Below are 27,684 nucleotides of genomic sequence, written 5' to 3'. Positions count from 1 at the left end.
AGTCCAAAGAGAAGCATCAGTACCACCTTTCTCCTCCTCCTCCTCCTCCTCTTCATCATCCTCATCCTCCTGTCCCAGGCCTGAACGCTGGGCCCGACGTGTGACGGATGCAAACCTGAGCGGAGCGGCAGAGGAGACAGTGAGCGGTGCAGTGATATTGTCTGTGTGTGTGCTGACTTGAAGACACTCCACTATGGCAGAACTTTGCTACTAGAGCTTCCTGCTTAGGCTGTCTGTCTGATCATACCCAAGGACTGTGGAGCGAGAGACTTTGGATCTATCATCATACAAGACCCAACCATGACTCACACTGAGTTGGAAGGACAGGAGGTAACAACATGGAGACGTGTGCCTGCTTTTGAGTGAAGTGTGATGCATTGTATTGATCTATTATACTTGTTTTGCTAAATGAGAGAAGAACGAGATGTAAATTCTGCCTCTCGTGTCAGGTGATCGGTCTTGAGTTTGTTCTGTTGGCTCTGAGTGAAACAGTAGCAGCAGAGGAGGCACTGTATGTTACTATACTGTGAGCTGGAGGCCGGTGACGCTCAGGTTTCCTTAGACACCTGGAGCCCCCTAAATGTGTGTTGCCCTGGGCGATGTGTGGTGTCAGTCAATGACCTGCGAGGAGTGCTATCTCTTTCAGGAGCCTAACTGCCACTTTGTGGCTGAGTAACAGGATCCTGAGCCGTAGCCGATAGGCAGGGACAATGGGGCGCCCTCTCGGGTGATGGTCTCCGGGTCAGATAGACTTTCCTCCACTTTAGCTCGACATCAAAATTTGATGTTTCGCGGCTCCTATATGTATTTTTTTTGCGTACACGCAGCATGTGTACGACTCTGTGTAGCTCTCTGAAATGTTCAACGCTGTCCAGTGTGCAGCAGATTCTGTTGCCTGGATGAGAGTGACTCCTTGAGAATGTGCATGGTCATAGTGGGGAGCGTTGTGTTCCTGTCCACCATTCAGCAAAAGGTCAGATTGGCTGATGGCTACTGGAAATCTGTGACCTGCGCTGTGTGATCGGCACACACACACACACACACACACACACACACACACACACACACACACACACACACACACACACACACACACACACACACACTGCATACAACAGGTTAGAGTCTCCAGCAAGGACCAAGTGCTTAGTGCTTTATGTCTAAAGGTGCAGAGATAAAAACAATGTCTCAAATGTAAACAGTATGACTAGTAGTGTTAGATCTGTGGAGAATGGTCACCTAGTTTAGATATTTTGGTTTACAACATATTTGCAAATAATATACAGTATAGATAAAATCATACAAAAATGTGGTGACTACATTTTGTCCGCAAAAACACAAATATTAGTTCCCTCAGATCTGAACCTGCTGATATACGTATGTACTATCAGATTTGCTTCCTTTTGTCGCTTCATGATGAATGGTTTCCCATCGGAGGAAGTGGAGGCTGCGATCTATCAGTGTTTCCTGTCATACTTCTGTCCCTTTCCCCCTCTTGCCCCCCCCAATAAAACCAGATGTTCAGTTCAGCAAAGGTACCGAGGCACACACACATCAGGGACCGTCACGGTAGGACACTTTCCTAAAATACTTTGTATCGTATAGATTTGTACCTCTTTAATGCGCTGATGTTGGTTGGACTGGATTCTGTTTCATGAAACTGAATATGATCTATTTACTTTAAGCGGTGATTTGGATCTGGGTTTGATTTGTTTCTCTACTTTCACATTTTGTCAAACTCCTAGAGGTGATCTTCCAGTAGGTGAGGATCCATATCTGGTAGAGTCAGATATGTTTTCAGATAGGACTCACATAAACGTGTAGAGTGACTGAGAAGAACCAAGTGAGGACAGAAACACAGACACTATTATGTAGCCAAGATATAGCTGATTTAGTAATGCTTGATCATTGTGAGACAGAGCCACAATTAGAGGACTGTTGGGCCCTGGAGGAGGTATGCACTTGAATAAATTCCCCTCATTCAGGATATGAATTCTTTTAAATCCTCTTTTACTTGAGAATGATCTGCTGGTGTCACTTACAGCCATGTGGGACTTGGTAACAGGTCATCTTGGCAGCGATGAGAGCCAAACTACTGGAGCATAACACTGTGGCTCTGTCATGGCACCGTAATTAAAGTGCATCACATCCACTGATGAATTTCCCCTGGCACATCGCTCCAGACAGTAGAACATGTTAGTGTTTGTTTAGGTTTGTTTTTATTTGACAGTTCTTGTTGAAAACTATTGAATCCTGTTTAAAAAGGCACTTTGTTTGCACGTTTGGACAAGATTTGATTGATGTTTGTCCTTTGCTTGCCAAAAAAGTCAAATTGGTATTTAGAAAACAACGTAAGCAGATTAGATAACGAAGGTTGAACCTATATTTGTTCTGAGTTCAGAGGATGTAGCCAAGGCCACAAACTGGGAAATCTCAGATATGGAGGCAAACGGGGAGGAAATGAGCTGCCCTAGGTTGCCTATATGTGTGTATGTGGGTGTGTGTTCTTGCGTGGTGACAGCTTCAACAAAAACAGATAAGTGTGAGGAAAGGAGGACACAAGGGGAAATGTTATTTAAACCCGGTCTTGACTCACGAGAAGCAGAGGTGAAGCAGAAACAAAGTGTTTATAGCAGTTTTGTCTCGCTTGTTATCTGGTGATGTCATCACTCGTGTTTACCGCTCAGAGCCTGGATGAGCGCTGCGATCGGATCCTGAGGAACATGGAGGCATCGCTGACAGCCCGGGACCGCGTGGGCATCCAGGACTTTGTTCTTCTGGACCCCTTCACGAGTGAGACCGCCTTCCTGGACAACCTGAGGAAGCGCTTCCAGGAGAATCTCATCTATGTGAGTCTTTCCTTTCCTGGCATTCCTCTAATCAAACAATAGGTCCTAACACTGTGTTCCATTCTGCTGAACGTGGCACCTCTTGGTGCTGAAACAGCAGCTCCTGGACTCATTTGCAGAGCGAGCACGCCAAAGGTCGACCGAGGTCATGAGAAGCGATTAAGCACAGTTTTGATAAGAGGAACAAAATAGGGAAACATGGACGCTGCATTCTTTTATTCCAAGTCATTAATGTGAACAGGAAAGAAATCATTCACTGTCACATTTGCACACGGAGACACTGACTTCCTTTCTCGTCTTTTTCTGCAGACCTACATCGGAACCCTGGTGGTGTCGGTCAATCCGTATAAAGAGTTAGACGTTTACGGCAAGAAGCAAATGGACACCTACATGGGCGTGAACTTCTTCGAGCTTCCACCTCATATGTAAGATCCTACCAGACAAACTGGAGCCAAACACACACAACCTCCTTCCGTCCCTCACCTCACTGTGTACTTCCAGCTACGCCTTGGCCGACAACGTCTTCCGCACGATGCTGTCTGAGTTCAACAACCACTTCATCCTGATCTCTGGGGAAAGCGGCGCCGGGAAAACCGAGGCCTCCAAAAAGATCCTGCAGTTCTACGCTGTCAGCTGCCCCAGCACCAAACTCCTCAACAACGTCCGAGATCGACTCCTCCTCTCAAACCCGGTGCTGGAGGTCAGTCAGGAGTTATTTTAATGGCGCACTAATGGGCCTTTTGTCCTCCATTCTAAGAGAAGACATTAAATCAATATCAGGTGATTTACTGCCTTTATTGTTTTACCTTCCAGGCTTTCGGAAATGCCAAAACACTGAAAAATGATAATTCAAGCCGCTTCGGGAAGTACATGGATATCCAGTTTGACCACCAGGTGCAGGAAAAAGATATCGCAGCACAATATCAACACCAATATTGCCGCCAATGACCTCTCACATATAAGAGTTAATGGAACGGTTTGTCTTTCATGTGTTCAGGGTGGAGCGGTGGGCGGTCACATCCTCAGTTACCTGCTGGAGAAGTCCCGTGTGGTCCACCAAAACCACGGAGAGAGGAACTTCCACATCTTCTACCAGCTTGTGGAAGGCGGGGAGGAGGATCTGCTCCGCTGGCTCGGCCTGGAGAGGAACTGCCAGCAGTACAGATACCTGGTGCAGGTGAGCGAGGAGATGCGGAGAGCTAAATGATCTGTCGCAGGCTGGAGATCTTCGCTTTGGATTTAGGAGCTCATAGCTGCTGTGTCATTCCTTTACTTTTCCTCCAGGGCGGTTGTGCCAAAGTTAGCTCCATCAACGATAAAAGCGATTGGAGGACGCTTCGGAAAGCTCTATCCGTCATAGAGTTCAGTGAGAGCGATGTGGAGGTGAGACTGGGCCATGTGCCAATCTATATATACTGTATATCAGACCTTTACTGATTGATTCCATTGTTCAATTGTTGCAGAGCCTGTTTGGAATCATTGCCAGCGTCCTCCACATGGGGAATATCCAGTTTGAAGCGGATGCTCGAGGATTCGCGGCTCTCAAGAGCAATCAGGAGATTAACTGGGTGTCAAAGGTGAGAACAGAAGAAGTTCCAGCTCGTTTCGTTGCTCTGTTGGCAGATTTGTTGTCTCACCTCAGGTTTTTTTGCTTTTTGCCGGCGTGCAGTTGCTGGGAATTCCCGCTCAGGTGTTGCAACACGGTTTAACCCACAGGAAGATTGAAGCCAAAACAGAGGAGGTGAGTTCACTGCATGTCTCAGGTTTATAGTGTGGCTCATCATTAAGTCTTACCTGCTCCGTTCTGCTTCCAAAGCTGTTCAGCCCCTTCTCAGTGGACCACGCCGTGTACGCCAGAGACGCCCTCGCCAAAGCCACCTACGGCCGCACTTTCAACTGGCTGGTCAGCAAAATTAACGAGTCTTTGGCTAACAAGGCGAGTAAACGGTGTGCAAAACAAAAATACATTGGAATCTCCAGCAGAATCAGGAGTTTCAAATTGACACCATGGGGATATCTGTGTTATTTCCATGCAGGATTCCTCCAGGAAGACTGTGATTGGTTTGCTGGACATCTACGGGTTTGAGGTTTTCAGCGTGAACAGGTGAAGAATCGTGCACAGCTGCAATTGCCTCATGACAAATGAGTGAATCAAGCAATACGCCGATGACGCCCCCTGGTTTCTGTGCCTCTCTGTTTCAGCTTCGAGCAGTTTTGCATCAACTACTGCAACGAGAAGCTTCAGCAGCTTTTCATCCAGCTGACACTCAAGTCGGAGCAGGAGGAGTACGAGATGGAAGGGATCGAGGTAGTCGCACGGTTATCGAAATTTGTTTCATAATGCTGCGAACGCGTACAAAATATGATGGAGGTTTGTTTTACGCTCAGTGGGAACCAGTGCCATATTTCAACAACAAGATCATCTGTGACCTGGTGGAGGAGAAGCACAGAGGAATCATCTCCTTATTGGTAAAGATCCTTAAAAAAGAGCGATAATCCTGTCAAACTAAAATATTTAAATATCGCTGGGGGATTCTTAAATCTTCTCCCCAGGACGAGGAATGTTTACGTCCCGGCGAGGCCACTGATCTCACCCTCCTGGAGAAGATGGAGGAAGCCATCGGCGGCCACCCTCATTTTGTCACGTGAGTTCTCCAAGCTTCCTCTTTTCAGGAAAATCATGTTTTATGCACGGGGTGAATAAGGAACACGACCCGACGAAGGAACGCATGCTTTATCTGAGCGCCGGACATCCGTATCATGACCTCCTGTCACTCTCCTCCTCCTGCAGACACAAACTGGCAAATCAGAAAACAAGGAAAACGTTGGATAGAGGAGACTTCCGCCTCTTGCACTACGCAGGGGAGGTGACATACTGTGTAGTAGGTGAGATTAACACAAACTGTATCTTTATTTTTTCATTATAGATGTTATATAGACTTTCTCTTTTTCTTTCAACTCTCAGGATTCTTGGACAAAAACAACGATCTCTTGTATCGTAATGGCAAAGAGGTAATACAGGCAGTAACCCATTTACAAATATTGACAAAATTGTGAAAGAAAGGGGATTAATGGCTGTCAAATTGGGTTTAATAAAGCAGTTTTCTTATTCTTCTTTAAGGTCATGCGACAGTCCAAAAACGCCATCATCCAACACTGCTTCCCCCCGACTGAACCAGACAGCAAGAAGAGACCTGAGACAGTGAGGAAGCAGCGCTGAGGGATTGATTGATTACAACCATAGAAGATGAATAAGATACCAGCTCTTTGATTCCTCCTGTGTTCCTGTCTGCTGGTCAGGTGGTCACTCAGTTTAAGAGCAGCCTGGTGGGGCTGGCCGAGATCCTGGTGTCAAAGGAGGCCTGGTACGTCCGCTGCATCAAACCCAACGAAGCCAAGCAGCCAGGTGAGGCCTCAGCTTCTTGACCCCCCAACCATCAGGACGTTGCCCTGAATGTGTTGCGTCATTCCTCATGTGTGTGTTTTTGTTCTGCAGGACGCTTCGATGATGTGTTGGTGAGGCATCAGGTGAAGTATCTCGGACTGATGGAACACCTGAGGGTCAGACGCGCCGGGTTCGCTTACCGCCGCAGATACGAGATCTTCCTCCAGAGGTCACTGAACGCACCATTTGTTTCAGTTTACTTAGATGTTTTCCTGGATACATTGTGGGTGTCACATGTTCTTTGTAACTACTTATTGTGTTAATATTGTGTTGATTTTATGATAGAAATATGTGTAAAGAAAATAAGAGCTTCAGAAGAAATGTCATATCATGTCATCTGCATACATGCTCTGACTGTGGCCCTTGTGTGTGCTCTGTGTGTGTGTGTATGTGTGTAGGTATAAGCCTCTGTGTCCAGACACGTGGCCCAGATGGAAGGGCACTGCAGCAGAAGGGGTGAAGTGCCTGATCAAGCACCTGGGTTACAGATCTGATGAATACAAGATGGGCAGGTAGGAAGGTCTTGATACACTGGCGAGTCACCTTTAAGCAGACACACACTCATTGAGTTTTCATTCTGTCTCTGCAAGGACAAAGATTTTCATCCGCCACCCCAGAACTCTGTTTGCAACAGAAGATGCTTTCCAGGCATGCAAACATAAGCTAGGTACGATCCCACTCTCCTTATATTTGAAACTGTATTAAACAATATTAAAGCTCTGGAGGGTAAAATATCATATTGTCATCTTTGCAGCGACAACGATTCAGGCCAAGTACAAAGGCTACAGGGTGAAAGGAGACTTCCTGAAACAGAAAGAAGCAGGTGGGGGGTCGTGTCGTACATTTCATGCCTTTATTGAATATATAAGCGGTGACATTTTTTCACTTTTTGTGGTCAAAATAGCCGTGAGGATTGAGACCTGCTGGAGAGGCCTGCTGGCCAGGAAGGAGCGAGAAAAGAGGTCATGGGCCGTCAAAGTCATCAAGAAGTGAGTGGAAACCGTCAGATGTTGGAGAGTGATAGACAGGAAAGGGGAACCAGGCAGCCTATCATGCTTTCCTTGCTGTTTTTAGGTTCATTAAGGGATTCATGACCAGAAATCAGCCAGCCTGCGTTGAGAACAGCGAGTACCTGGCCTATGTGAGACAGAGCTACATCTCACGGCTTAAAGAGAACCTCCCCAAGACGGTGCTGGAAAAGGACGCTTGGCTGACCCCTCCGCCTATCATGCAAGAGGTGGGCCACGCAGTTTTCATCCCTAAAGCTGTGTGCAATTCAATTTTGTGCAACTTTCTTATGAAATCCTTTCCTTAGGTGTCCCAGCTCTTGAAGAAGATCTATATTCGCCATGTGGTGCGGAAGTACGTCCGCAGCATCACCCCGCAGAGGAAAGCACAGGTATCAACACTGTCAGAGTACAACATGCTTCCTCCATCTAGACATAAATAGAACGTGAAGAGTTAGATCTTTTGTTTGAATGGTTTATCCCTTTTTCTAGCTTCAGCTTAAAGTTCTGACCAGCTCCATGTTCAAAGGAAAGAAAGAGAGCTACTCCTTCAGCGTGTGCAGGCCGTTTCTGGACACCAGGATAGGCAGGATAACATTTATGCTTTTATAATTAAAGAATATTATAAAAAGTATATATTGACGGATGTATGATGTAATTGTTGCCGTTATCCTGTAAAGGTCTGGACGACATAAGCATCAAACTGCTACAGATGATTCGGCACGAGCACGTCAAGGTAAAGCAACAGCTGTGCTCAGAGACGGTTTCATGTGTGTGATGTGCGTTTGACGGTGTAGTTTCCTCTGCGTCGCTCCAACAGTACAGCGTCCCTGTGGTGAAGTACGACAGGAACGGCTTCAGGCCCCGTTTCCGGCAGCTCATCTTCACCCAGGAAGCCACGTACCTGGTGGAAGAGGGCAAGATAAAGCAGAGGATAGATTACAGCTCTCTGAAAGGTCAGCAGTGACGCAGCGGGAACGGAATTAACTTCATTAAAAATCACACACACACGCACACACACACACACACACACACACAGAGTCACGTGTAGCTCGGATTGACTGACAAGAACGAGGCTGAAGAGATAATGAAAAGATAAGCGCTCAGAATTGACTTTATCTGACTCTACCTGAGGTCGACGAGCTCTTTGTGTCTTGACATATCACTTACATTTGCATTAAAATGTAGTGTTGTAACATAAATTAGGCTGACATCATTTTTGTTGCGACTCAGTTGGGGGCCCCCTAAAAATTCTAGATTCTAAACGTGATTCCATCTCTATAGGCGTGTCTGTCAGCGACCTGAGTGACAACTTCCTGATTCTGCACGTTACGTGTGATGACATCAACAAGAAGGTAGGCTGATCAATACGCACATGGCCGCAATGCAAAGGGCTTAAGAATCAATGACAATTAACAATTAATTGTTTAATGGTAGATCTTACTGTATATTACATCAGTTCTATAAGTCTGGACTTCATTGCATCTTATGGCTCTTTGGATAACTCCTCCACTGAGACAATACAGACACTGATTTGAGTTAAAAAGTCTTTCAATATCATCTCTTCCATTTGAATAAAGCGAATGACAACTTCTTTCAGGGGGATCTGGTCCTGCAGTGTGACCACCTATTTGAGGCCTTGACCAAGCTGAGTGTGATTGCCAACAAGCAAAGCTTCATCAGTGTTGTCCAGGGCAGGTACAGAACCGGGGTTAGAGATTTGATTTTCTCATTCTGAAGCTAAATGGGGATTATTCTTGAGTGTTGCTATTTCCCTTTGCAGTGTGCGGTTTGACATCCAGCCTGGCAGAGAGGGGTTTGTTGACTTCAAGAGCGGTCAGGAGTCCATGGTTTACAGGGCAAAGAACGGCCATTTGATGGTGGTGAGTGAGGCGTTCAGGGAGCTGGCTAAGACACAGATAATAAAGGTTTCAAATCTCTCTTATCACCTTATCTTTTCTTTAGGAATCTACGAGAGTCAAGTCGAGATGATTTCTCCTGTACCAACACTCGTGCTCTCTCTGCAGTCCTGCTTTGTGGCTGTTGCCAATAACTTGTGTTTTATGTCAGCTGATTTTAGAATGTTTTGCATCTTTATGACATTATGACACCATTAAATGTAGGCTGTAATTTAACAAATACTGCCAATATGTAGTTTGTGGTCAATGTGCCCGTAGCAGAGCTGAGCCCGACTATCAGAGGGTCTGCTTGTAAATTCATCAGATTTACCTGTGTGTGTGTGTGTGTGTGTGCGTGTGTGTGAGCTGAACAAATTGACACACACTTAAGCTTTTGTTCTTTTTTTAGTCCATCTTATAGTCAGACTTTTTGATTTAAATCAAACCAAAACGATAACCCTTGGCTTATAAGTAAAAAGTATTGGAAAATAATAAAAATCCCAATATAAATGTTATAATGTTTGTTACCTCACCAATGTTGTCCCTTTATATTAAAACGTGGTATACCACAACTGGAAATTGTTTGGGTCGTTTGGTATGTATCGCCCTCTGCTGGACAAAAACGGGTACTACTAGATATGAAAAGCAACCACAGAATGTGCCGTTGGTTGAATTTGTTGGCATGAGATATACTGTATATATAAATGTAGACTCTTCTACTTCTGAATTACGACAGATTAATGGATGCTGGAGCAGCTGTGATCTCACCCTGTATTGAGAAGATGTCAATAATGTGAGCTAGACATGATACAGTGTATGTAAAGAAATAAAGAAATATATACGAAGTAGTACAAACTTATGTACTCTTAAGTATAATGAAATTAGTGATGGTAAAATGTAGAATCCAGAACTCTTATGACAATAAAAGTATTAATATCAGTTGAATTTGCAAGGAATTGATAAGTACTTATATTTATCTGTAACCTGTAAGTCTGCTTGAACCAGTTGAAATGGCACACAAGCTGGCTGAGGAACTAATATTTAAGCAGAAGTATATACTCTGGCTGTAGACGTATAAGAAGAAGTACATAGTCTGGTTGTAGATATTAAAGATTGAGTATAAATATAGCAAATGAAATCTAAGTTGGCTGTTATTGTGACGCAGGTTTTCTCCATTTGGGGCAGTGCAGTGGGAGTCTGCTAACTGATTGGCTGTTCCGCTGTCATTCATATCACGCAGCCCTTTTCTACGATGTGATTGGCTGTTCACGTGACAGAGGGCGGGTGCAACAGAGCAACACGAGAGCCCGTCAACAGTTTGTCTGCCGTTTGTAGACGGTTAATGTGATTTATAGACACATTATTAATTGTTCTGACATCTTTTTTTCGTATTGACACACAGCCAAAGCTCATGAGAGAATAAACATTGATGAGGAGCTCATTATTTTAGTTTAATGATTGACCAAGCGTCTTGGACCAAAGGCCAAAGTGTAGTGTGACATGTTTAAGGACATGGTGAGAAGGTCTATTTACAGTCAAAGTGCAGCACAACATGGAAAGACACACAGCAGTCACACTCCTCCTCCTGCTTTCATGTTTATGCAGGACATTAGGTAAGTACTGAAATGATTTTATTATTTGTGTATTTCATCATTAATATTTTTCACATTAGCAGTTACTAGCAGTATTCAGTTGTTATTGGTTGTAGTATTATTATTTATGCTTACAGGCGCTTTAAGGTCTCTTCTTCTGCTTTGTCTTGACAGCACAGTCCTGTGAGGGAAAGTGTGGGGAGACGTCGGCCTCGTGTTCCTGCCACCCGACATGCGTCTCTCTGAAGAAGTGCTGTGCAGACTACAGAGAGCACTGTGTGGAGATCTCCCCCCACTCTGGATCCATCATGGGAGGGATCGACTTTGTTGTACTCAATGCAACGTTCAATAAGAGCTCCCACATCATTTGCAGGTATTTTTCTTCTATGTCTGTTATCCTAAATTCTAATCAGCCTTATTACAACATCTGTGTGGGTGATCTGGGTGTGTGTTGTTGTTTACCTGATTTATCATCTCTGTATGTTGGCAGGTTCAATGACAACATCGACACTGTTGGGTACGTGGATGAAAACAGCAGGGGCCACTGTATCTCCCCTCTGCTGTATGAAACAGGATGGGTTCCATTTCTGATCTCGTCCGATAATGGCACGACTTTCAACAGAAATGGAGCGTGGCTGTCAGGTACAACACTGATTAGTATTCATGTTTCATTAGGCATTTAAAGTACACAGCACACAAAATATATTTGATATCAATGTGTGTTAACAGTGCACACTGGCAAGTTAAATTTCCGATTCAAGGCGATGATGGCCAACGCGACGAAGTGGCAGTACTATGGAACGCCTGGTGTCAGTGGAAGGCTTCACTTGATGTGGAATACCTCTCTGGTCAGAGCGGAGAAGGTCCACCTGGAGCTCTGGGGCTACAGGGAGACAGGCGAGTGAGGTCTATATTCTGATCACACTTTATTTGTCATGATCCTGTGCATTCTGACAAGCTTTTAATTTACTGCAGGAGAGCAATACTCAGAATCCTGGCAAGCCAAATGGGAGTACTTGTACTCTCTGGCAAGGGATCATCCAAACAGCGGCTCCTTCAGTTTCCTGCCCACACCGGCTGACAAGTTGTTTTCAAGTTGGGAGCTCGGCGCTGTACGCGTCAGTCCCAGCACCTATCCTGACGGCACGTGGTACGTCACAACAACTCCTTTCAGTATTCATATAGATTCATACTATCCATAGGTTTGTATTTACATGTGGCGTGTTTGGCTTAGGAATGTACAGGCTGTGTGGGGGGAAGATCACGCCCTCGCCTGGCACCTGGAGGATAATTTCAGGCAGGACTCGGCAGCTTGGGCTCTGGATAAGTGCGTGGCCTGGGACGAACTGGAAAATCAGCTGCCCAACTTCCTCAGTGAGATCATAGACTGTCCGTGCACTCTGGCTCAAGCCAGGGCAGACACTGGCAGGTTCCACGTAAGTGTGCAGGCAGCGGGTGGGAATAACAATTGCACTAACGTAAAGAGGAATAACAATAGAACTCCTCAGTCCATATTAGGTATTACGTTTGTCCTTTGTGCTACAATTCGTTTGTAAGAGGCATTTTGTGAAGTTGCGAGCATGGCGGATGGTTTCAAGTGGGCATCATCCATAATATGCACTCAAAACACCCTCGTGTGTGTGTGTGTGTGTGTGTGTGTGTGTGTGTGTGTGTGTGTGTGACGTGTGTGAGAGACGTGCTGAGACCGCCATATTTATTTCAAATGCCAGATAAGGGCACACTGCTTATCAGTTCAAAGTCAAGGAGAGTTCAATCTAATTACTTTGTAGCTGCACATTACGAGTACATAATTTCGTTTACGGCTTAATGTGTAGATAGTATTGCCTTTTATTTCACAACTTTACTGCTTATGCTGAGCATTGTAGTGCACAGTAAAGCAATATCTTTATATGAATACAATGTTTTGAATGGCAAAGTGTCATTGGTGTAATGATGGTGTCTCATGTAAACACTCACCAACTGGTTTCAAACTCTTCCAATCGCTCCCTTCAGACTGACTACGGCTGTGATATAGAGAAAGGGAGTGTGTGCACCTATCACCCTGGAAGTGTTCACTGTGTGAGGGCCATACAGGCCAGGTGAGTCCTTGACCCGGATCACTTTGTTACACTCGCTCTCAGGGTTGCTGAGTTACAGGCGCACAGCTGAAACACACACTGTCAATATGTAACTTTATAATGTAAGCATTGACTTCATATAGGGCGTGATGGTGATGATCTGATGGTGAAGAACTTGTTCACCTTTATTATGTATCAGATAAATGAAACAGATGTTGTTGCTTCCTGTCCCGTCCTACAGATTTACAGCCCTTTACCAGAATGTTGCAATACAAACCTGGATGTTTATACTGCAATAATGCTGGGACAATTTATCACTAATTATTTTATTAATGCTTGATAAGTAACTTATTGAAACATAATACTCACTCATACACCCATTACATATCCAAATTGTCGCTGATAGATGTTATAGCCATTAATAACTGAAACCTTGGGTTTCCAGGTGTTGCTATCTAACCCTCTCAATTGTGGCTCGTAATTCTAATCAATATCAAACTTACCTCCAGTCCCATGTACGCAGCCGGGCAGCAGTGTTGCTACGACGAAACGGGCGTTCAGGTCCTGACCGCAGACTCCATCGGGGGCAGCACGCCGGACCGAGCGCACGACTGGGGCTCGCCTCCCTTCAACAAGCCCCCCCGAGTGCCCGGCCAGTCCCACTGGGTCTACGACGTCCTCAGCTTCTACTACTGCTGCCTGTGGTCGGACAACTGCCACTATTACTTCAAACATCGACCCTCCAGCGACTGCAGGAGGTACACGTCGCCCAGCTCAGGTCGGGTGAATCGTCCTTTTCGCTTACACCTTAGATTATGTCCAAACGAAGGCCTTAAATATGAATGTGTAACAACAGGTGTGGTGTTTGGAGATCCCCACATGGTAACGTTCGACGGCACCAGCTATTCCTTCAACGGCAGAGGCGAATACACTCTGCTGACCTCGGCAGACAAGACACTGACGGTCCAAGGCAGAACAGAGCCTGTGTATCTCCCCGACGGTATCGATACAACTCAACACAAACACCACCATCCCTCACTGTTACTGCTTCCGCCTGCGTTGGTAAACTGATTCTCTTGACCTCTAGGAACCATGATAAAAGCCACCAAGCTGTCGTCTGTGGCCATGAGAGAAGGATCCTCTGATGTCATCGAGGTTCGGCTTCACATCGGTCACAAAGGCCTGGAAGTGCTTCAGAACCAGAAGAGCTTATCCTTCACTGAGCAGAGCTGGATGGACCTGAAAGGTGAGATATTGATTTGTTATCGATCCCTTTACCGCCTTTTGTTCTTTTGATAGTGAAAGATCAATGCCTTATCTATCAAAGCTTGACATTATAAGTGCCCTTCCATCAATCAAATCTCCCTTCTAGGTGTGTTTGTGTTTTGTCCCGTGTCCACAAACGTGACCGTGATGTTTCCCACCGGTGCCGGCGTGGAGGTGAGACTACGGGAAGGAACCATTACGACCACCGTGCTCTTGCCGGAGGCCTTCGAAGGCTCCACCAGCGGGTTGCTGGGGAACATGAACGGCAACGGCAAAGACGACATCATTACAAGTGACGGTCAACTCATAGAAGATCAAAACAACCCAGAGGAGCTCTTCAGATTTGGGGCAAGCTGTAAGAAATGGGAATTAGTTTTTATTGTATTTAACCAAACTCAAACCTATTTATCTATCTGAAAATGGTAAATACTTTAATTTATGTATTTGCCTTGTTTGTCCTCTAGGGGCGATATCCAACGAGTCTTCTCTCTTCACTTACGACTCGAATTATCTGCTGGTGTCGTATTACCGTGCTCCCAAGCACGACTCCAGCTTCGTTCCAGTGTTTTCCATCCCCAATAGTCCAGATGATCCACTGGCCAACGCGGCGTCTGACATTTGTTCCGGGGATGGCAGCCAGTACTGTAGGTATGAGACGCGTTTGTCATCAAAACATGGACAACACAAGGCAATGATATAGCTGGAAACCAGAGATATTCACAGATAACAGAGGAAGGAATGTAACAGATGCTCACTCGGATCTCCTGCCAGGTATGACGTCTTGGTAGGTCGCAGTCCAAGGATGGGAAATGCTACCAGAGAGTCTTTCCAGAGTCACATTTCTCTTGTGGAGGATCTCAAACCAGGTAAGGATGTTACAGTACAAAGTGGGAATGAGAATGTGATGTTGATTATGTGTAATTCCTTGTCATGGTTGTGGTTTTGCAGTGATATCCTGCGGCTGGCTTTCACCGCCGCTAAACGGCAAGAAGGAGGGGACGACTTATTTGGCGGGAGCCAAGGTGCAACTTGCCTGCGATGATGGATTCACCCTGGAAGGACCGGAAGTGCGGACTTGTCAGGAGAACGGCCGATGGTCAGGAGAAGAGACGAAATGCAAGGCCACAAGTACGAGTAAACAATGAAATCAGTCTCATCCTGTGATTTTGATCCTCACGTAAAATCTATGTCGTCTAGTGTGTGTGTGTGTGTGTGTGTGTGTGTGTGTGTGTGTGTGTGTGTGTGTGTGTGTGTGTGTGTGTGTGCGCGCGCGCGCATTATTTTTGGATCAGAACTTCTGAAACATACTTGAAGAATAGTTTGTGTGCAGACTGGGTGAAGGTGTACATGTGTGTCATGCTCTCTGTCACATTTCAGGTGGTGTCACTGGCATCATTGTGGGTTCTGTCCTTGGAGGCATACTGCTGATTGTCATATTAACAACGATCATACTTCACTCCAGAAGACAGAAAAGGTATGAAACACAGTGAATATCTCCAACGCATCTCAACGCGTCTTTGAGCACGTTTTTAAATCTTACACATGACTGAACAATGCAGAACCTTCTCTCTCTTTCTTGTTTCAGAATGTTGGCAAACTTGGATGCAGTCGTAACAAGCGACTCTCTCTGATTCCTGCTTCACGCAAGTTTAAGGAGACACAAATTTAGGGATGAGAACAAAATGTCATTTATGTTTAATTTAGAGCAAAGGAAAACGTGGGGATAAGAAGGAAAAAGTCAGAAAAGTTTAAATCCCAAACATAATCTTTAATCTAGAAAGAATTTTGCACTGAACTCTATGGGTTGAAAGTTTGAACTCTTTCAACTTTTGCACTTTTGCCAGGTGAAGGCTAATTAGATCTCTGCACGTCCATGGACCGCCCACACAGGGTATTTCACTTATCTGAGTAACGACTGTGCTTGATCTTATCAGACAGAGCAACTCAAAACACCTGTGTGTGTTTGTGACGGAGCAGTTCACTACTAACTTACAATTGCAGTTTGAGGTTTATTGTAAAGTTGAAGGGTCTCTGTTTTCATTTTTCAAGAATAAGAACTGATTTTGTGTTTTTTTTTAAATGGAGACTCAAAGTAAACACTTCCTTATTCATGTCACAATGTAAAAAATAAAGTTTTTCTTTTGCTACACCAATTTTTAGACTTCTTTTCTGGTGGATCTCCTGCACTCTCACTGTGCTCTGGTCCCATCAGTATGAGAGTAGATGATATGATAAAAATCAAGTTTATTTGTATAGCCCGTCACAATAATGTGTCGATTTCTTTTACAGGGCCACAACAGCAGACTTAGCCCAGAAAGTCAACCCATCCCACCCATCCAGCCTTTAACAGCTAGAAGGCAGGACTCCGGGTTGGAGAGCCTTGAATTATCGTCTGGCCTTATGGAGACAAGAGTGTCATCCAGAGTGAAAGTCAAAACTGCCAATCAGATTTCAAAGTAGAAGTATGTAAATTGAAAAGAGTATTGGACCCAGTACTGAACCCTGTGGAACACCAAACCTTTTAGTTTGGAGATTGTCAAAGCTCAGATTAATTATTTCGAGGTAAGATAGTTTAACTGGTTGGCTACTAAACGCTTTGTTGTTGTTATTCTCATTTACATTAAAACCAGAGGACATTATATAAATAACTAATCCAGTACCAATGGTTTCATTAACTTATCTGATGCTGTGAATGACCATAATAGGAGCGGCTTATCCATATTGCCTCATTACATACCATCCATGTTGCGTGTTGCGTGGATTATTGATTTATTCTCCTAAAGCTCAGGTCTTTATTTGAATATCAGGGATGCAGCTGTTGGTGCAAAATTCCACACAACCCCTCCACTGCGCCTGCATCGCAGCGTCCACCAGTGACAGACGCGTGAATGATTTGACCTACATAATCATCACATGCCAGTGTTTGATTGGTTAACAGCGTTGAGGTCATCTGAGAATGTGCTCACACAGGCCATTTCTTTGCAGGGGCTTGGTAAGTGGAAGTAACTTGTTTTCCCCGCGACTCTGAATTTACGAGTTGTTCCCTCGTATAACACCAGGCTGTGATTTCTATAGTGGAGACAAAGAGTACCAGTATGTGACGAGACTGCAGAGGCTGCCGGTGAATACGCTGCCCGCTTGTAGCTTTGGGAGTCACTGACCAACAACTTGTCACGAACACTCCAGGGATATAAATACAAATGATTAGCATTATCCTCTCCAGGTCCCGGGGCAACACACAAGTTACACCCCTGCCACACCGTGACACAACGAGTCATTCTCACCCCGTAGATAACGCTTACTGCTGAGCGAGTGTTAAAATGCATCAGCTGGGCATATAAAGTGTGTGAGTGAAGCATTGCAGAAACCAAAGCAAACCACAGACCACTTGAGTAAAAACACAGCAGCTCTATTGTGCAGTGTTTTGGTCATTAATCTCAACCAAGACTTGCTTTCCTCCCTGAGTGGAGTGTTGAGGTTTGCAGTTGGAACATCGTCTCCCTTCACGCTGAGGATATGGGTGAACAAAATAAAATGCTGTCTCGTCCCATTTTCCGCCGAGATGCCAGGTGGGATCCGTTCCCTAATTGGACGCAGCCGACCCGCATCTGCGATCAGGATTACGGCCTCCCTCCGTTCCTGGAGCCGGGCGATGTCGACTGGATAGACTGGGCCAAGAGGAGACTGACAACGTTCTCCTGGCCGGGGTTCGCTCAGTCTACCCTCCTGCCCGTGTTCCGGGGTCAGCACCCCACAACGCATGACCAGAGGCTCCAAAGGGGGCCTGCTGGTGGAGTGTCAGAGATCAGAACGGCACAGGACAGCTGGAAGATCAACCTGGACGTCAATCACTTTGCTCCTGAGGAGATTACAATCACAACCAAGGAGGGCTACCTGCAGATAGCAGGTAACACAGATGATGATTCTGTTTCATAATGCTATATATGACATTTCAGCTTCATGTTAAGGAAAGAGCAATACTAGGTTCGGACAGACTGATTCGGGCTGTTTTACTATCCCTGTTTTTCATTTAAAGGAAATCATGAAGAAAGGCATGATGAGCATGGACTGGTTTCACGCTGCTTCAATCGGAAATACAAGTAGGTTGGCAAAACAAAATGGAATTCGTAGACCAATGACATAAGGTCTAAATTAAGTGGGAATATAAAATAGGAGATATAGCCATATACTAGAGGGAACATATGATTGATTGTACAAGATGACTGTGATTGGAGTCATTTGTTGTTAATTCACCTTCACTCAATTCCATCAAGGTTACCACAGGGAGTCGATTTGCAACACATCAGTTCCTCGCTGTCCGTTGACGGAGTTTTGTCCATAGAGGCTCCGGCACCTCGGGCTGCCGCCGGCGACCACATCGATGAGGTCGTCATACCTGTTCAGATCAGACAGGAAAAGGATGCAGAGAAATGAATCAGATCGTCGTCATCATCTCCAGATGTGACTGTTAGTGCAGGTTTGGTAGCATTTACACAAAACAAGGGACTAATTCCCTGCCTACTCACTGCCTACTAGATGCGATTCAGTGTGACAACAAGCTTGTCTCCGCACCATGACATGCTGACATGCTGACACTTTATTGTACAGTATTACCACCGTTATCATTTCATAGTTCATTTTCAGCAGTAGTCTCACCAGATGAAAGAAACACAACTAACTGTAAATGAGAAATTTGGATTAACATATTTTTTATTCCATGCTTGGGTCAGATAACTGGCAGGATTAAATGTAAAAGAAACATAGATGGGACATGAACGACTGGATGGATGTCTGGTCTGGTGAGATCTGTAGAGGGGGAAGTTTGATATGATGGGATAATATTTAAGAAAAAGAAGAGAAAAGGAGATTGACAAAAGTTTTTGAATTCAGGAGGAAGAAACGTTGCTATGGGTTAAGTATGTATGATATTAGATGCCTGGAAATTGTGACTTAGATTTTTATAGAAGCAGCCTGATCTTCTGTGAAACATTCTGACTGATGAGGTAATATTTTACAAATGTGCATAACAGCTTTGCATACAAAATAATTAGAATAAATAAATAAATAAAATCACCAGATTATCAGAAGACTTCTGCATAAAATCTGCATAGATCTTTCATTCATCACACACTTCTTCTCCCAAATTTGTGACATTTCTTAAACTGTCCACAAGAGGGCACACTGCCGTCCTGTTTCATGTTTGGAACCTGAGAAGTCTGCTTCGTTCTGAGTTTGATAAAGTATACTGCCCTCTTCAAACTCCGTTTATATATTCATGTAACCCTTTACCAACAATATAACAGATTATCTAGAGCCAAACAATCAGTTTTTGTTATTCATCCGGAACCCCCCTGTTATTGTACTAATAGAAGCCTGGTAATGATTTTTAATGGCACTTGTGCAATGACGACGTTCTTAGAAACGAAAATATATTCTATTAAATGATATCCTATTATCTTCTAAAAAAATTAAACTCTACTGGCGATGTTGTGTTATCACTGAGCGTGCATCCATAGCAGGGAAAGTATAAAACAGCGGCACCCAGTGTCTAATTTAAGTATTACATAATAACGGAACATAATGTATAAACCTGTGTCGGTTTAAGAAGTGTTGTCAACGTAGTGTGTTTAAAAAAAGAAGAAGTGGAAGCAGAAACACATCAGCTTTAAACAGGGTTCGTTTGAGTTATGAACACGCTGAATATTTCCTTTTGCATTGCCTTAATTGGTTATTTATCATACAGGTACTTTTGGAAATACTCTACTGCTATTTAAAGAGAAACTTAAATTTGGTATTTTTTCATTTGTGACTCCAAATGTGTTTACTCAAACCAGCAACAAAGAATCTTAACAAAATAAGATTTGTGCTGCTTTTTGTGCTTTCAATTTCTGCAAACTCCCTGCAATAATAATGTTGTTATTATTGTTATTATTGTTATTATTCGATTACGCCTTTCCCGCCAACTAACAACATCTTAACTGGACACACACAGGCGCAATATATTACATAATAATGAAAGTCACCCCTATAAAACTGTATGATTGCCCTCTGCTGGTTTGGAGTGTAAACACACTCCTTACAAAATAAATAAATTATGACTTCACTTCTTTCCTCGGCTTCTTTTCCCTCTTTTATTTTTTCTTCTTCTTGCTCTTCCTTGTTTCCTTTGCTTCTTTCTTATTCATGGGGCCAGTTGGACCCCAGCTTGGCCCCATCAGTGACCCAAATGGGGAACAGGCACACAGGGACCTGATGATGGAGCTGATGGGGGATTGTTGGGGGGGCTCTGACTGAGGTATCCCCAGGCCATCACTCACACACCAATCAGGGCACAGATGTTCACATTAATATTTGAGAAATGACATGAATATAAATAAATAAACATATATCTTTTAGATGACATTGACCAACTGCTCTGATCAATTTATACAAACTTATAGAATACTTACAAGGCTTAATGCTGATATCAAACTATGACATCATGTTTGTGTATGTGTATTATACTGTATATCCAAAATATTTTGACTCCATATTATCTATGTAATAAGATTTAGGTAAAATGATCACTGCCCTTATTCATTAATGGATTTCTTTCTAAATAATTCCAATCGGTGTTAAATGTTAAAGAACTTGAGTGTGTGTGAGCAGCAGCAGCCCGTGTGTTCAAGTAGTATTGCGGTGTCTCTTTAAAGGCAGGGGGAGTGTTGAAGAGGGACGGAGGAAAGAGATGAATAGAAGGCACCAGAAGCACCTACCATGACCAAGTGCGCTGTAAATGTAGGACGTAAATTGGAGGGGAACGTAGAAGGATCTTCAAGCGACATTTTGGAAGGAAAACCATGTTTGGATGTGCCTTATTTGATCCTGAAAGATTTGATTGTGGCATCATATGCGGTCATGGGAGCGCAGGAAAAGTATTTTTCCTCCCCAATATTTCTTGCGCTTTGAAGCGGAAAAGAAGAGTGGCAGTGATCTCTCTTTTATTTTTCTCCGATTATCAATGGTAGGCATTGCATAATTCACCTTTCTCCACCGGAGCCATTTGGTTCCTCCTCTTTGGGAAGAGGGGGACGCCACCAAAAAAAGAAAGAGGGAAAAAAGAGAAAAGAAACGGAACGACCACATCCAGTAGTAGCTGCCTCCTCGGTGGTGCCTGCAATTGTTTGGCAATGCCCTTTTCTCTTTTAGGAAGGACTTGCAGACAGTAGCGGGGGACAGGCCGGGGAAGGATGCATTTACAGCTGCATGTGTGCTGCGTTCAGGGCGATTCGGCAGTCATAGCAGAAACAGCGAGTGCGGAGGGCCTGGGAAGCTCCCGCCCCCACTATCTCCTCCTTTTCCTCCCCCCCTGCAGGACCATGCTTGCGTGAGGGATGAGGCTGTGCACAGGGACACCAGGCCAGAGCTGCGGCCTACTTCACACAAGAGCCGGTCTCTCCACTGCAACATCTGTGAACACCTTTTCACCATCAAATCAGCATCTTTGGTACGCATCTCTTCCGCCCCCCACTCTCCCCTCCCCTCACCGCTCCGCCGTTTGGCATCGGAAATGCGTATGTGTGTGCTTGTGTGTGTGCGTGTGTGTGAGAGAGAGAGTGCGTAAATGTGTGTGTGTGCGCGTGTGTGTGTGTGCGCGCGTGTGTGGTGGCGACGGGAGGAGGGGTGTGTGTGTGTGAGGAGTGTGTGTGTGTGAGTGAGTGCGAGTGTGTGTATGTGTGTGTGTGTGTCTGTGTTCTCAGCTGTACATCTGTAGTCATGGCAACCAGATCCTGTTAATGGATGTCATTTCTTCCATCCCTCTGCCTCTGCTTTTGTGTGTGTGTGTGTGTGTGTGTGTGTGTGTGTGCATTACATATGTATAGAATGAATTCCATGTAAATCACCACTGGTGGCGTTTTTACAATTAAAAACAATTTATTTTGGTCCTGGACTGTATGAGCTGCACATCCACATCTTTACTATTCCCAAGCTTAAATACTCCATCAAATGCTAATATCCAGTAAAAGTCACCTGAAATAATGTCACTGATGTGTCTTGATTCCGTCACCTTGATTTTGTTGTAAATCCAGATTATAAATTAGATTATTCAGCAGAGCCACTCTACTGTCTGTGGATGCTGTCACATTCTTTGTTAACAGCAGTGCTGAGGAACATAAAGCACAGGGCCACCTTATGAGACCACCTATAAGGCTCCTGCCTTACTATGAATGCTCAGTTTAGATTGAGTTAGCAGTGATTGTAGTGTATGCAGGCTGCTGTGACCCCAGCATCATGGCACCTGACTTCACCTGTTCCACTTATTTGTCTAACATTTGTAATCCCACCTCTGGTTCTGTTGTTCTTCCATTCCTTCCCTCCTCCCCCTCTCTCATTTTCCCTCTTCCTTTTGTTCCCATGTCCAGGTCATCAGGTAGATCCAGGAGCATGAGCAGGACTTTGAGCTGCGGGAGCAGATGTCTGGGTACAAGCGCATGCGGCGGCAGCACCAGAAGCAGCTGATCGCCCTGGAGAACAGGCTAAAGGCCGAAATGGACGAGCATAGGCTCCGGCTGCAGAAAGAATTAGAGACCCAAGCTAACAGCACTTATGTAGAGTTGGAAAGACTGGCCAAACGCCACGCTGCTCAAACAGACAAAGAGGTACGACCTCAACGGCACCTTCCTTCAGAACTTGGAAGAAGTTCGATAGGTGAAGTGAAGTACATTTTCTGACAATGAATTGATGAGTATGTTGTGGTGTCTCCTCTCAGATGAAGTCAGCTGCAGCCGAGGAGAGGAGGATCCAGCAACAGATTGTTGCTCAGCAAAAGAGGGAGCTGACTGGTTTCTTGGAGAACCAGAAAAAGGAGTACAGGCTTTGCAAAGACAAGATCAAAGAAGTAAACGCAACACAATTCCAACACAAACGTCATCAATACATTTATCATTCAGCCTCTATTTGATTCTGTCTTCTTGGTGTGGTTTTTGTTTACCGTTTCGTCCCAGGAGATGAGTGAAGATCTTTGTACACCAAAGGAGGAGAAGCAGGAGCGTCTGTCCAGGCACAAAGAAACAATGCAGCGCTCTCAGGCTGAGGAAGAGGCCCATTTGTTGGCACAGCAGAGGCTGGTCTACGACCGGAGCTGTAGGGCCCTCAAACGCCGCTCGCTGATCAGGAGGCAGGAGTTTGAGCAGGAGCAGCTGAGAGAGGTGAGGAGATCACACAGTCACACAGATACATCAAGTATAAAGAAAGCAAGCATCTGAATCCAGTGTCCCAGTATCACTACAGGGCTCATCCAATGGAAAGCAGAATGTCTGTGTTTGTGTGTGTGTCAGCAAAATGCCTCTAAATAAAAACAATCCTCGCTCCAGGAACTGAACAAGAAGAGGACCCAGAAGGAAATGGAACATGCCCTGATGATCCGGCAGGACGAGTCCACCCAGGACATGGAGCGCAGGCAGCTGCACATGCTGCAGAAGCTGCGAGTGGAACTCATGCGACTGCAACACCAGACAGAGTTGGAAAACCAGGAGGAGTACAACGGACGGCGGCAACAAGAACTACACAGGAAACACACACTGGAGCAACGGCAACAGCCCCGAAACCTCAAGGTGTGTGTCTGAGAATCCCTTTCTGTAACTATTCACAATTCTATGACCTCTTCCTTGAGCTATGTGATCCTTGCAGATCTGTCTAAACGTGTACAATCTCAGGATTTGATTGTAACATTAAGGATCTGCGCATTAACATCTCTTTCTCTTTTAACCCTCCGAAGTCTCTGGAGATGCAGATTAAGAAACAATTCCAGGATACTTGCAAAGTGCAGAACAAGCAGTACAAAGCTCTGAGGAACCATCAGCTGGAGGTTTCTCCCAAATGCGAACACAAGAGCATCCTGAAGTGCTTAAAGGAGGAGCAGACACGCAAACTGGCTGTGCTGGCCGAGCAGTACGAGCAGAGCATCAACGAGATGATGGCTTCACAAGCGGTACGAGAATCCTCAAGCACTATAAAAGTGGACTAAGCTCATGATGGATCCTACGGAGGTTGTTTTGCCAAAATAAGGTTGTTGTTTGATGTGTTCACAACCCCGTTTCTGTCCTTTCCTTTTGTTTATAGATGCGTTTAGAGGACGAACAGGAAATGGAGTGCGAGGCTCTGAAGCAGCAGCTGAAACAAGAGATGGAGCTCCTGGACGCCTACCAGAGAAAAACCAAGTTACAAATGGAGACCCAACATGAGCGAGAGCAGCAGAAACTTGAGCAGAAGGTCTCCATACGCAGAGCCCACCTGGAACAGAAGGTAGGGTGAAGCTCCATGGCAGGCTAGAGAACACCAGACTGTACAGGGTGATAGATAGATAGATAGAGTGGTTCGTTCGTTCATTCGTTCGTTCGTTCGTTCGTTCGTTCGTTCGTTCGTTCGTTCGTTCGTTCGTGTGCATTGGGATGGACTTTTTCTAGGTAAGGGCAGTAACTACCCCCCACCGCATGTGTCCAGCTGATATCATGTCAGCAGCTAATTTCATGAGGACAACGCTGATTAGGTTTTGCTTTATTTTTTTAAAGATGGTAAATGTTAACCTCATGTTGGTGCCGGAGTTAAAAATGTCAGAATGTTCCCAACACAGACTCATCCTCTGGGGAACATGATTCTCCTTATAAGGGCACGTTCAGTGACAAATGGATGTTCTAAATGCCATGATCCTTCTCTGTCACAGATCGAAGAGGAACTGGCCTCGCTTCAGAAGGATCGCACCGAAAAGGTCAAGCACTTGTTGGAACGCCAAGACAGAGAGATGAACAGTTTTGACACGGAAAGTAGGAGCCTCGGCTTTGGAAGCTTGGGATCTCTGGACTTCCCCAAAGAGGACGACAGATGAAAGTGGATTATCTTTAGAGGACAAAATATCCCTGCCCTTTCATGTCCACTTGACCGTAGTCACGTCCATGGTGACAAAAAGCTGGATTCCTTTCTCTATTGCTTTCTTCTCTCTTAGATATTGCATCTTTGAACCAAGGTGTTATGTGCAATGAGAACTTCTTTTTTCGAAACTTGAAGGGGGGGGAAAGTAAAAACAAAAATACTCTACAACATGTCAATAAAATCAAAACCCAGTCAGTGTAACTCAAAACATATGTGTTGAAAATAACAGACTCTTTCCTCCATGCCATTTCCTCCTTTTGGTATGAATTGAATAAATCAGGAAATTTTAGTAAAAATGGGCACTTTGATATATTTAAGTATAAACCCATCATGTTCATATGATGCTTAATGTGTTTGTTACATGGAGGGACATTGTGGAATGTGAGCTGCGGACTCCACCGTGGTGTTAAGCTGCTTTTTCTTTGATTTCATTTTGTTTCTTTCAAGAATGTGAATATTACTGTTGGGGGGGGGGGTCACTGGATGAAGTCAAGAGTTTGTTTCATTTTTTGAGACTTTTTTGGTCATTCTTCCATATTGTGCTTATGCATACAGTATGCTGTGGTCCTTTACTTTCATAGGCAACAGTTCTTTACCTTCTCATTTGGTATGTAGGATCAATTGGCATTAGCTTGATCAACCTGTTTATCATATCACAACTCAAGATCCCACTTGGTAAAACTGCTTATTATTGCATGCACTTTAAGGACAAATTCAGGTTGTGAAGTGAAGCATGAATCTGTCAAGAGATTTTAGCTGTTTGTAAATAAAAATGGTCATAGCATTTTTGTTTTCAGCCTATGGATACTGGACATAAGCGCCATATTTGATATGAAATTTTCACAAATGCCTTTATTTAAGTTGTGCCTGAAGCAGATTTCAGTTCAATCTATTATTTTGATTTCCGCAGGCCAGCACCATCTTTTGTTTTTGGTTTGTTTGTTTGTTTTTTTCCCATCTGAACTTGTGAATCATTTAACGTTCACTAATCTTGTAAAGGAAAAATGGTGAGAATTGTGTTGTATAACTTTTGATATGAATATTTGTACATGAGAATATAACTAGAACATACAGAGACACTGGTCTATTACAGATAACAGAGCTTAATGGTAAAGATTTTGCTTCGTTTTTGTTTTATAATATAGAGATATGATCATACGATAGCTCAATATATTGCTAAGTCACATCAATGGACTCTCAGATTGTATAAATGCTGGAAAAAAAAAGGAACCACAGACTTCTTATCAATACAACACTCTTTTATGGATCAGCAGTTATACAAAAATGAGCATAACGTGTGGGTCTGGATTGCATTTTAATAATTAATGTCCAATCAGATTTACATATTATTTGCCGTGTTCATTATGGTCATTGAACAGGTTGCACAATGTTTCCATTATACTGAATGGAAAGATAATTGTTTGGTGCTTAATTTCTAATATCACCTCTAGCCTTGTAGTTTTGTGTCATGGAGAGATGATTGATTTTTACAAAATGTACAAGTGAAGCATTTTGAAACCCCTATGAGTCAAAACACTCATGACATATTTAGAGTATCCCATGCGGTGAAAAGTAAAAATGAAGTATATGTATGAAAAAATAAATACTATTTTATCACGGGTCACTTTGAAACATTGTTTAATGTGGGTGTCTTGAATGCAGCCCTGTTCTGTTCGACAGGTGTCTCTTTACCTGTTCTTTGATTCAATTTCACAGTCAGAACTTGTGTTAACGCTCGGTTTTGCTCCTCGTGGGACTGAAAGTTACTGGAAAAAAAACGGAAGTTCCCCCGAATATTCACAAATGATTCAAATTGGAGGGAAATCTAACAAGTTTCTAATGGCAACACTAATCAAACGTCAAATCCTATCTCAGATCTAGAAATCTAAATTCTGAAATCAGTCCTGTTTGTTCACTGTCTTGACCGCAGTGTGTTCTGAAGCTGAACGGCTCTTCCAGATTTTTCAGCCTTTTACATTTTCACAAAACTTTCTGAAATTTTATGAAAAAAAGGATTGGTTTCTCATATGCAGTATAAGGCCTTTTCGACGCTTTGTGGACAAAACGGCCCGGTGAAGTGACGCTGCGGCGCCCTCCGATAGGTTTGTTTGCCTGAGAGCTTCGGAACAGTTATAAACCTATTTGTGAGAGATTTAAGTTGACTAGAAAGCTGTATTTAGTTAGAGGAAAAAAACAAAAAAAGGGGGACTTTCCTAAACAACCTTATTCACCATTTCCTGTGCAGTTCAAAGACTAAATAAAAGAGATTCTGTTGAAAAAAAGAAAGAAAGGCGTCTTGATCCACATCCTGCATCCTTGACAGTGCATTTATCATTGTTTGTGGGTGAATTTTCTGTATTTCTAGTATTCTCTCTTGTAATTCCGACCTCTGATGCTGCATGTTACAAGTCACTTGAACGTTGCATGCATGCAGGTCAAGTTGTGAAAACCAGAAGCTTGATAGGAAACGGGCCTTATGCGGCTGAACTGTAGGTGTGAGGGAAGTTGCGCTGTTTCTTTCCTTCCTTCTGTTTCACCTTTATAGAGGCTTAATTTGGGTGTTGATTTTGGGGGCTTTTCTCTTCTCGTTACTGTATATGCTGGCAGGAATTCAACTGTAAGTTCCTTGAAATGTTGACGT

The 27,684-nt window shown here is 44.1% G+C and overlaps 4 protein-coding genes across 4 annotated transcripts; all 4 read left to right on the top strand.

The window, feature by feature from the left end:
- Positions 1-1,538: 1,538 nt before the first annotated feature.
- myo1hb (myosin IHb) lies at positions 1,539-9,804 on the top strand. The gene is made up of 32 exons (XM_076164224.1): positions 1,539-1,569; positions 2,688-2,849; positions 3,159-3,274; positions 3,351-3,549; positions 3,663-3,743; positions 3,847-4,026; positions 4,134-4,232; positions 4,313-4,426; positions 4,519-4,590; positions 4,666-4,785; positions 4,886-4,953; positions 5,052-5,157; positions 5,238-5,318; positions 5,403-5,494; positions 5,641-5,735; positions 5,815-5,861; positions 5,971-6,051; positions 6,150-6,255; positions 6,346-6,463; positions 6,693-6,806; positions 6,885-6,961; positions 7,049-7,117; positions 7,199-7,283; positions 7,369-7,531; positions 7,610-7,693; positions 7,794-7,887; positions 7,982-8,037; positions 8,122-8,257; positions 8,586-8,656; positions 8,902-8,999; positions 9,085-9,184; positions 9,267-9,804. Exons 2-32 carry the CDS (start codon positions 2,724-2,726, stop codon positions 9,291-9,293), a joined length of 3,075 nt encoding a protein of 1,024 aa, XP_076020339.1. The 5' UTR covers positions 1,539-1,569; positions 2,688-2,723; the 3' UTR covers positions 9,294-9,804.
- A 695-nt stretch (positions 9,805-10,499) lies between these two features.
- susd2 (sushi domain containing 2) lies at positions 10,500-16,296 on the top strand. Its single transcript, XM_076163574.1, has 16 exons — positions 10,500-10,812; positions 10,966-11,164; positions 11,282-11,433; positions 11,521-11,688; positions 11,767-11,941; positions 12,026-12,227; positions 12,805-12,890; positions 13,379-13,647; positions 13,726-13,869; positions 13,957-14,115; positions 14,242-14,490; positions 14,600-14,783; positions 14,907-15,001; positions 15,084-15,263; positions 15,513-15,609; positions 15,721-16,296. The coding sequence occupies exons 1-16, from the start codon at positions 10,752-10,754 to the stop codon at positions 15,764-15,766; spliced, it is 2,466 nt and encodes an 821-aa protein (XP_076019689.1). The 5' UTR covers positions 10,500-10,751; the 3' UTR covers positions 15,767-16,296.
- Positions 16,297-17,562: 1,266 nt separating this feature from the next.
- On the top strand, positions 17,563-18,633 carry LOC143011336 (heat shock protein beta-1-like). The gene is made up of 3 exons (XM_076164175.1): positions 17,563-18,042; positions 18,172-18,235; positions 18,410-18,633. The coding sequence occupies exons 1-3, from the start codon at positions 17,652-17,654 to the stop codon at positions 18,567-18,569; spliced, it is 615 nt and encodes a 204-aa protein (XP_076020290.1). The 5' UTR covers positions 17,563-17,651; the 3' UTR covers positions 18,570-18,633.
- Positions 18,634-22,588: 3,955 nt separating this feature from the next.
- On the top strand, positions 22,589-24,999 carry taok3b (TAO kinase 3b). Its single transcript, XM_076164123.1, has 7 exons — positions 22,589-22,774; positions 22,885-23,013; positions 23,120-23,323; positions 23,489-23,728; positions 23,893-24,105; positions 24,237-24,419; positions 24,838-24,999. The coding sequence occupies exons 1-7, from the start codon at positions 22,589-22,591 to the stop codon at positions 24,997-24,999; spliced, it is 1,317 nt and encodes a 438-aa protein (XP_076020238.1).
- The last annotated feature ends 2,685 nt before the right edge of the window (positions 25,000-27,684 follow it).

Source organism: Genypterus blacodes, unplaced genomic scaffold (genome assembly GCF_046128005.1).
Source record: "Genypterus blacodes isolate CSIRO-AG114 ecotype Tasmania unplaced genomic scaffold, CSIRO-AGI_Gbla_v1 ptg000133l_1, whole genome shotgun sequence".
Taxonomy (NCBI): Eukaryota; Metazoa; Chordata; class Actinopteri; order Ophidiiformes; family Ophidiidae; genus Genypterus; species Genypterus blacodes.
The sequence above is the reverse complement of the archived record's forward strand: the minus strand, read 5'-3'. Positions and strand labels throughout refer to the sequence as shown.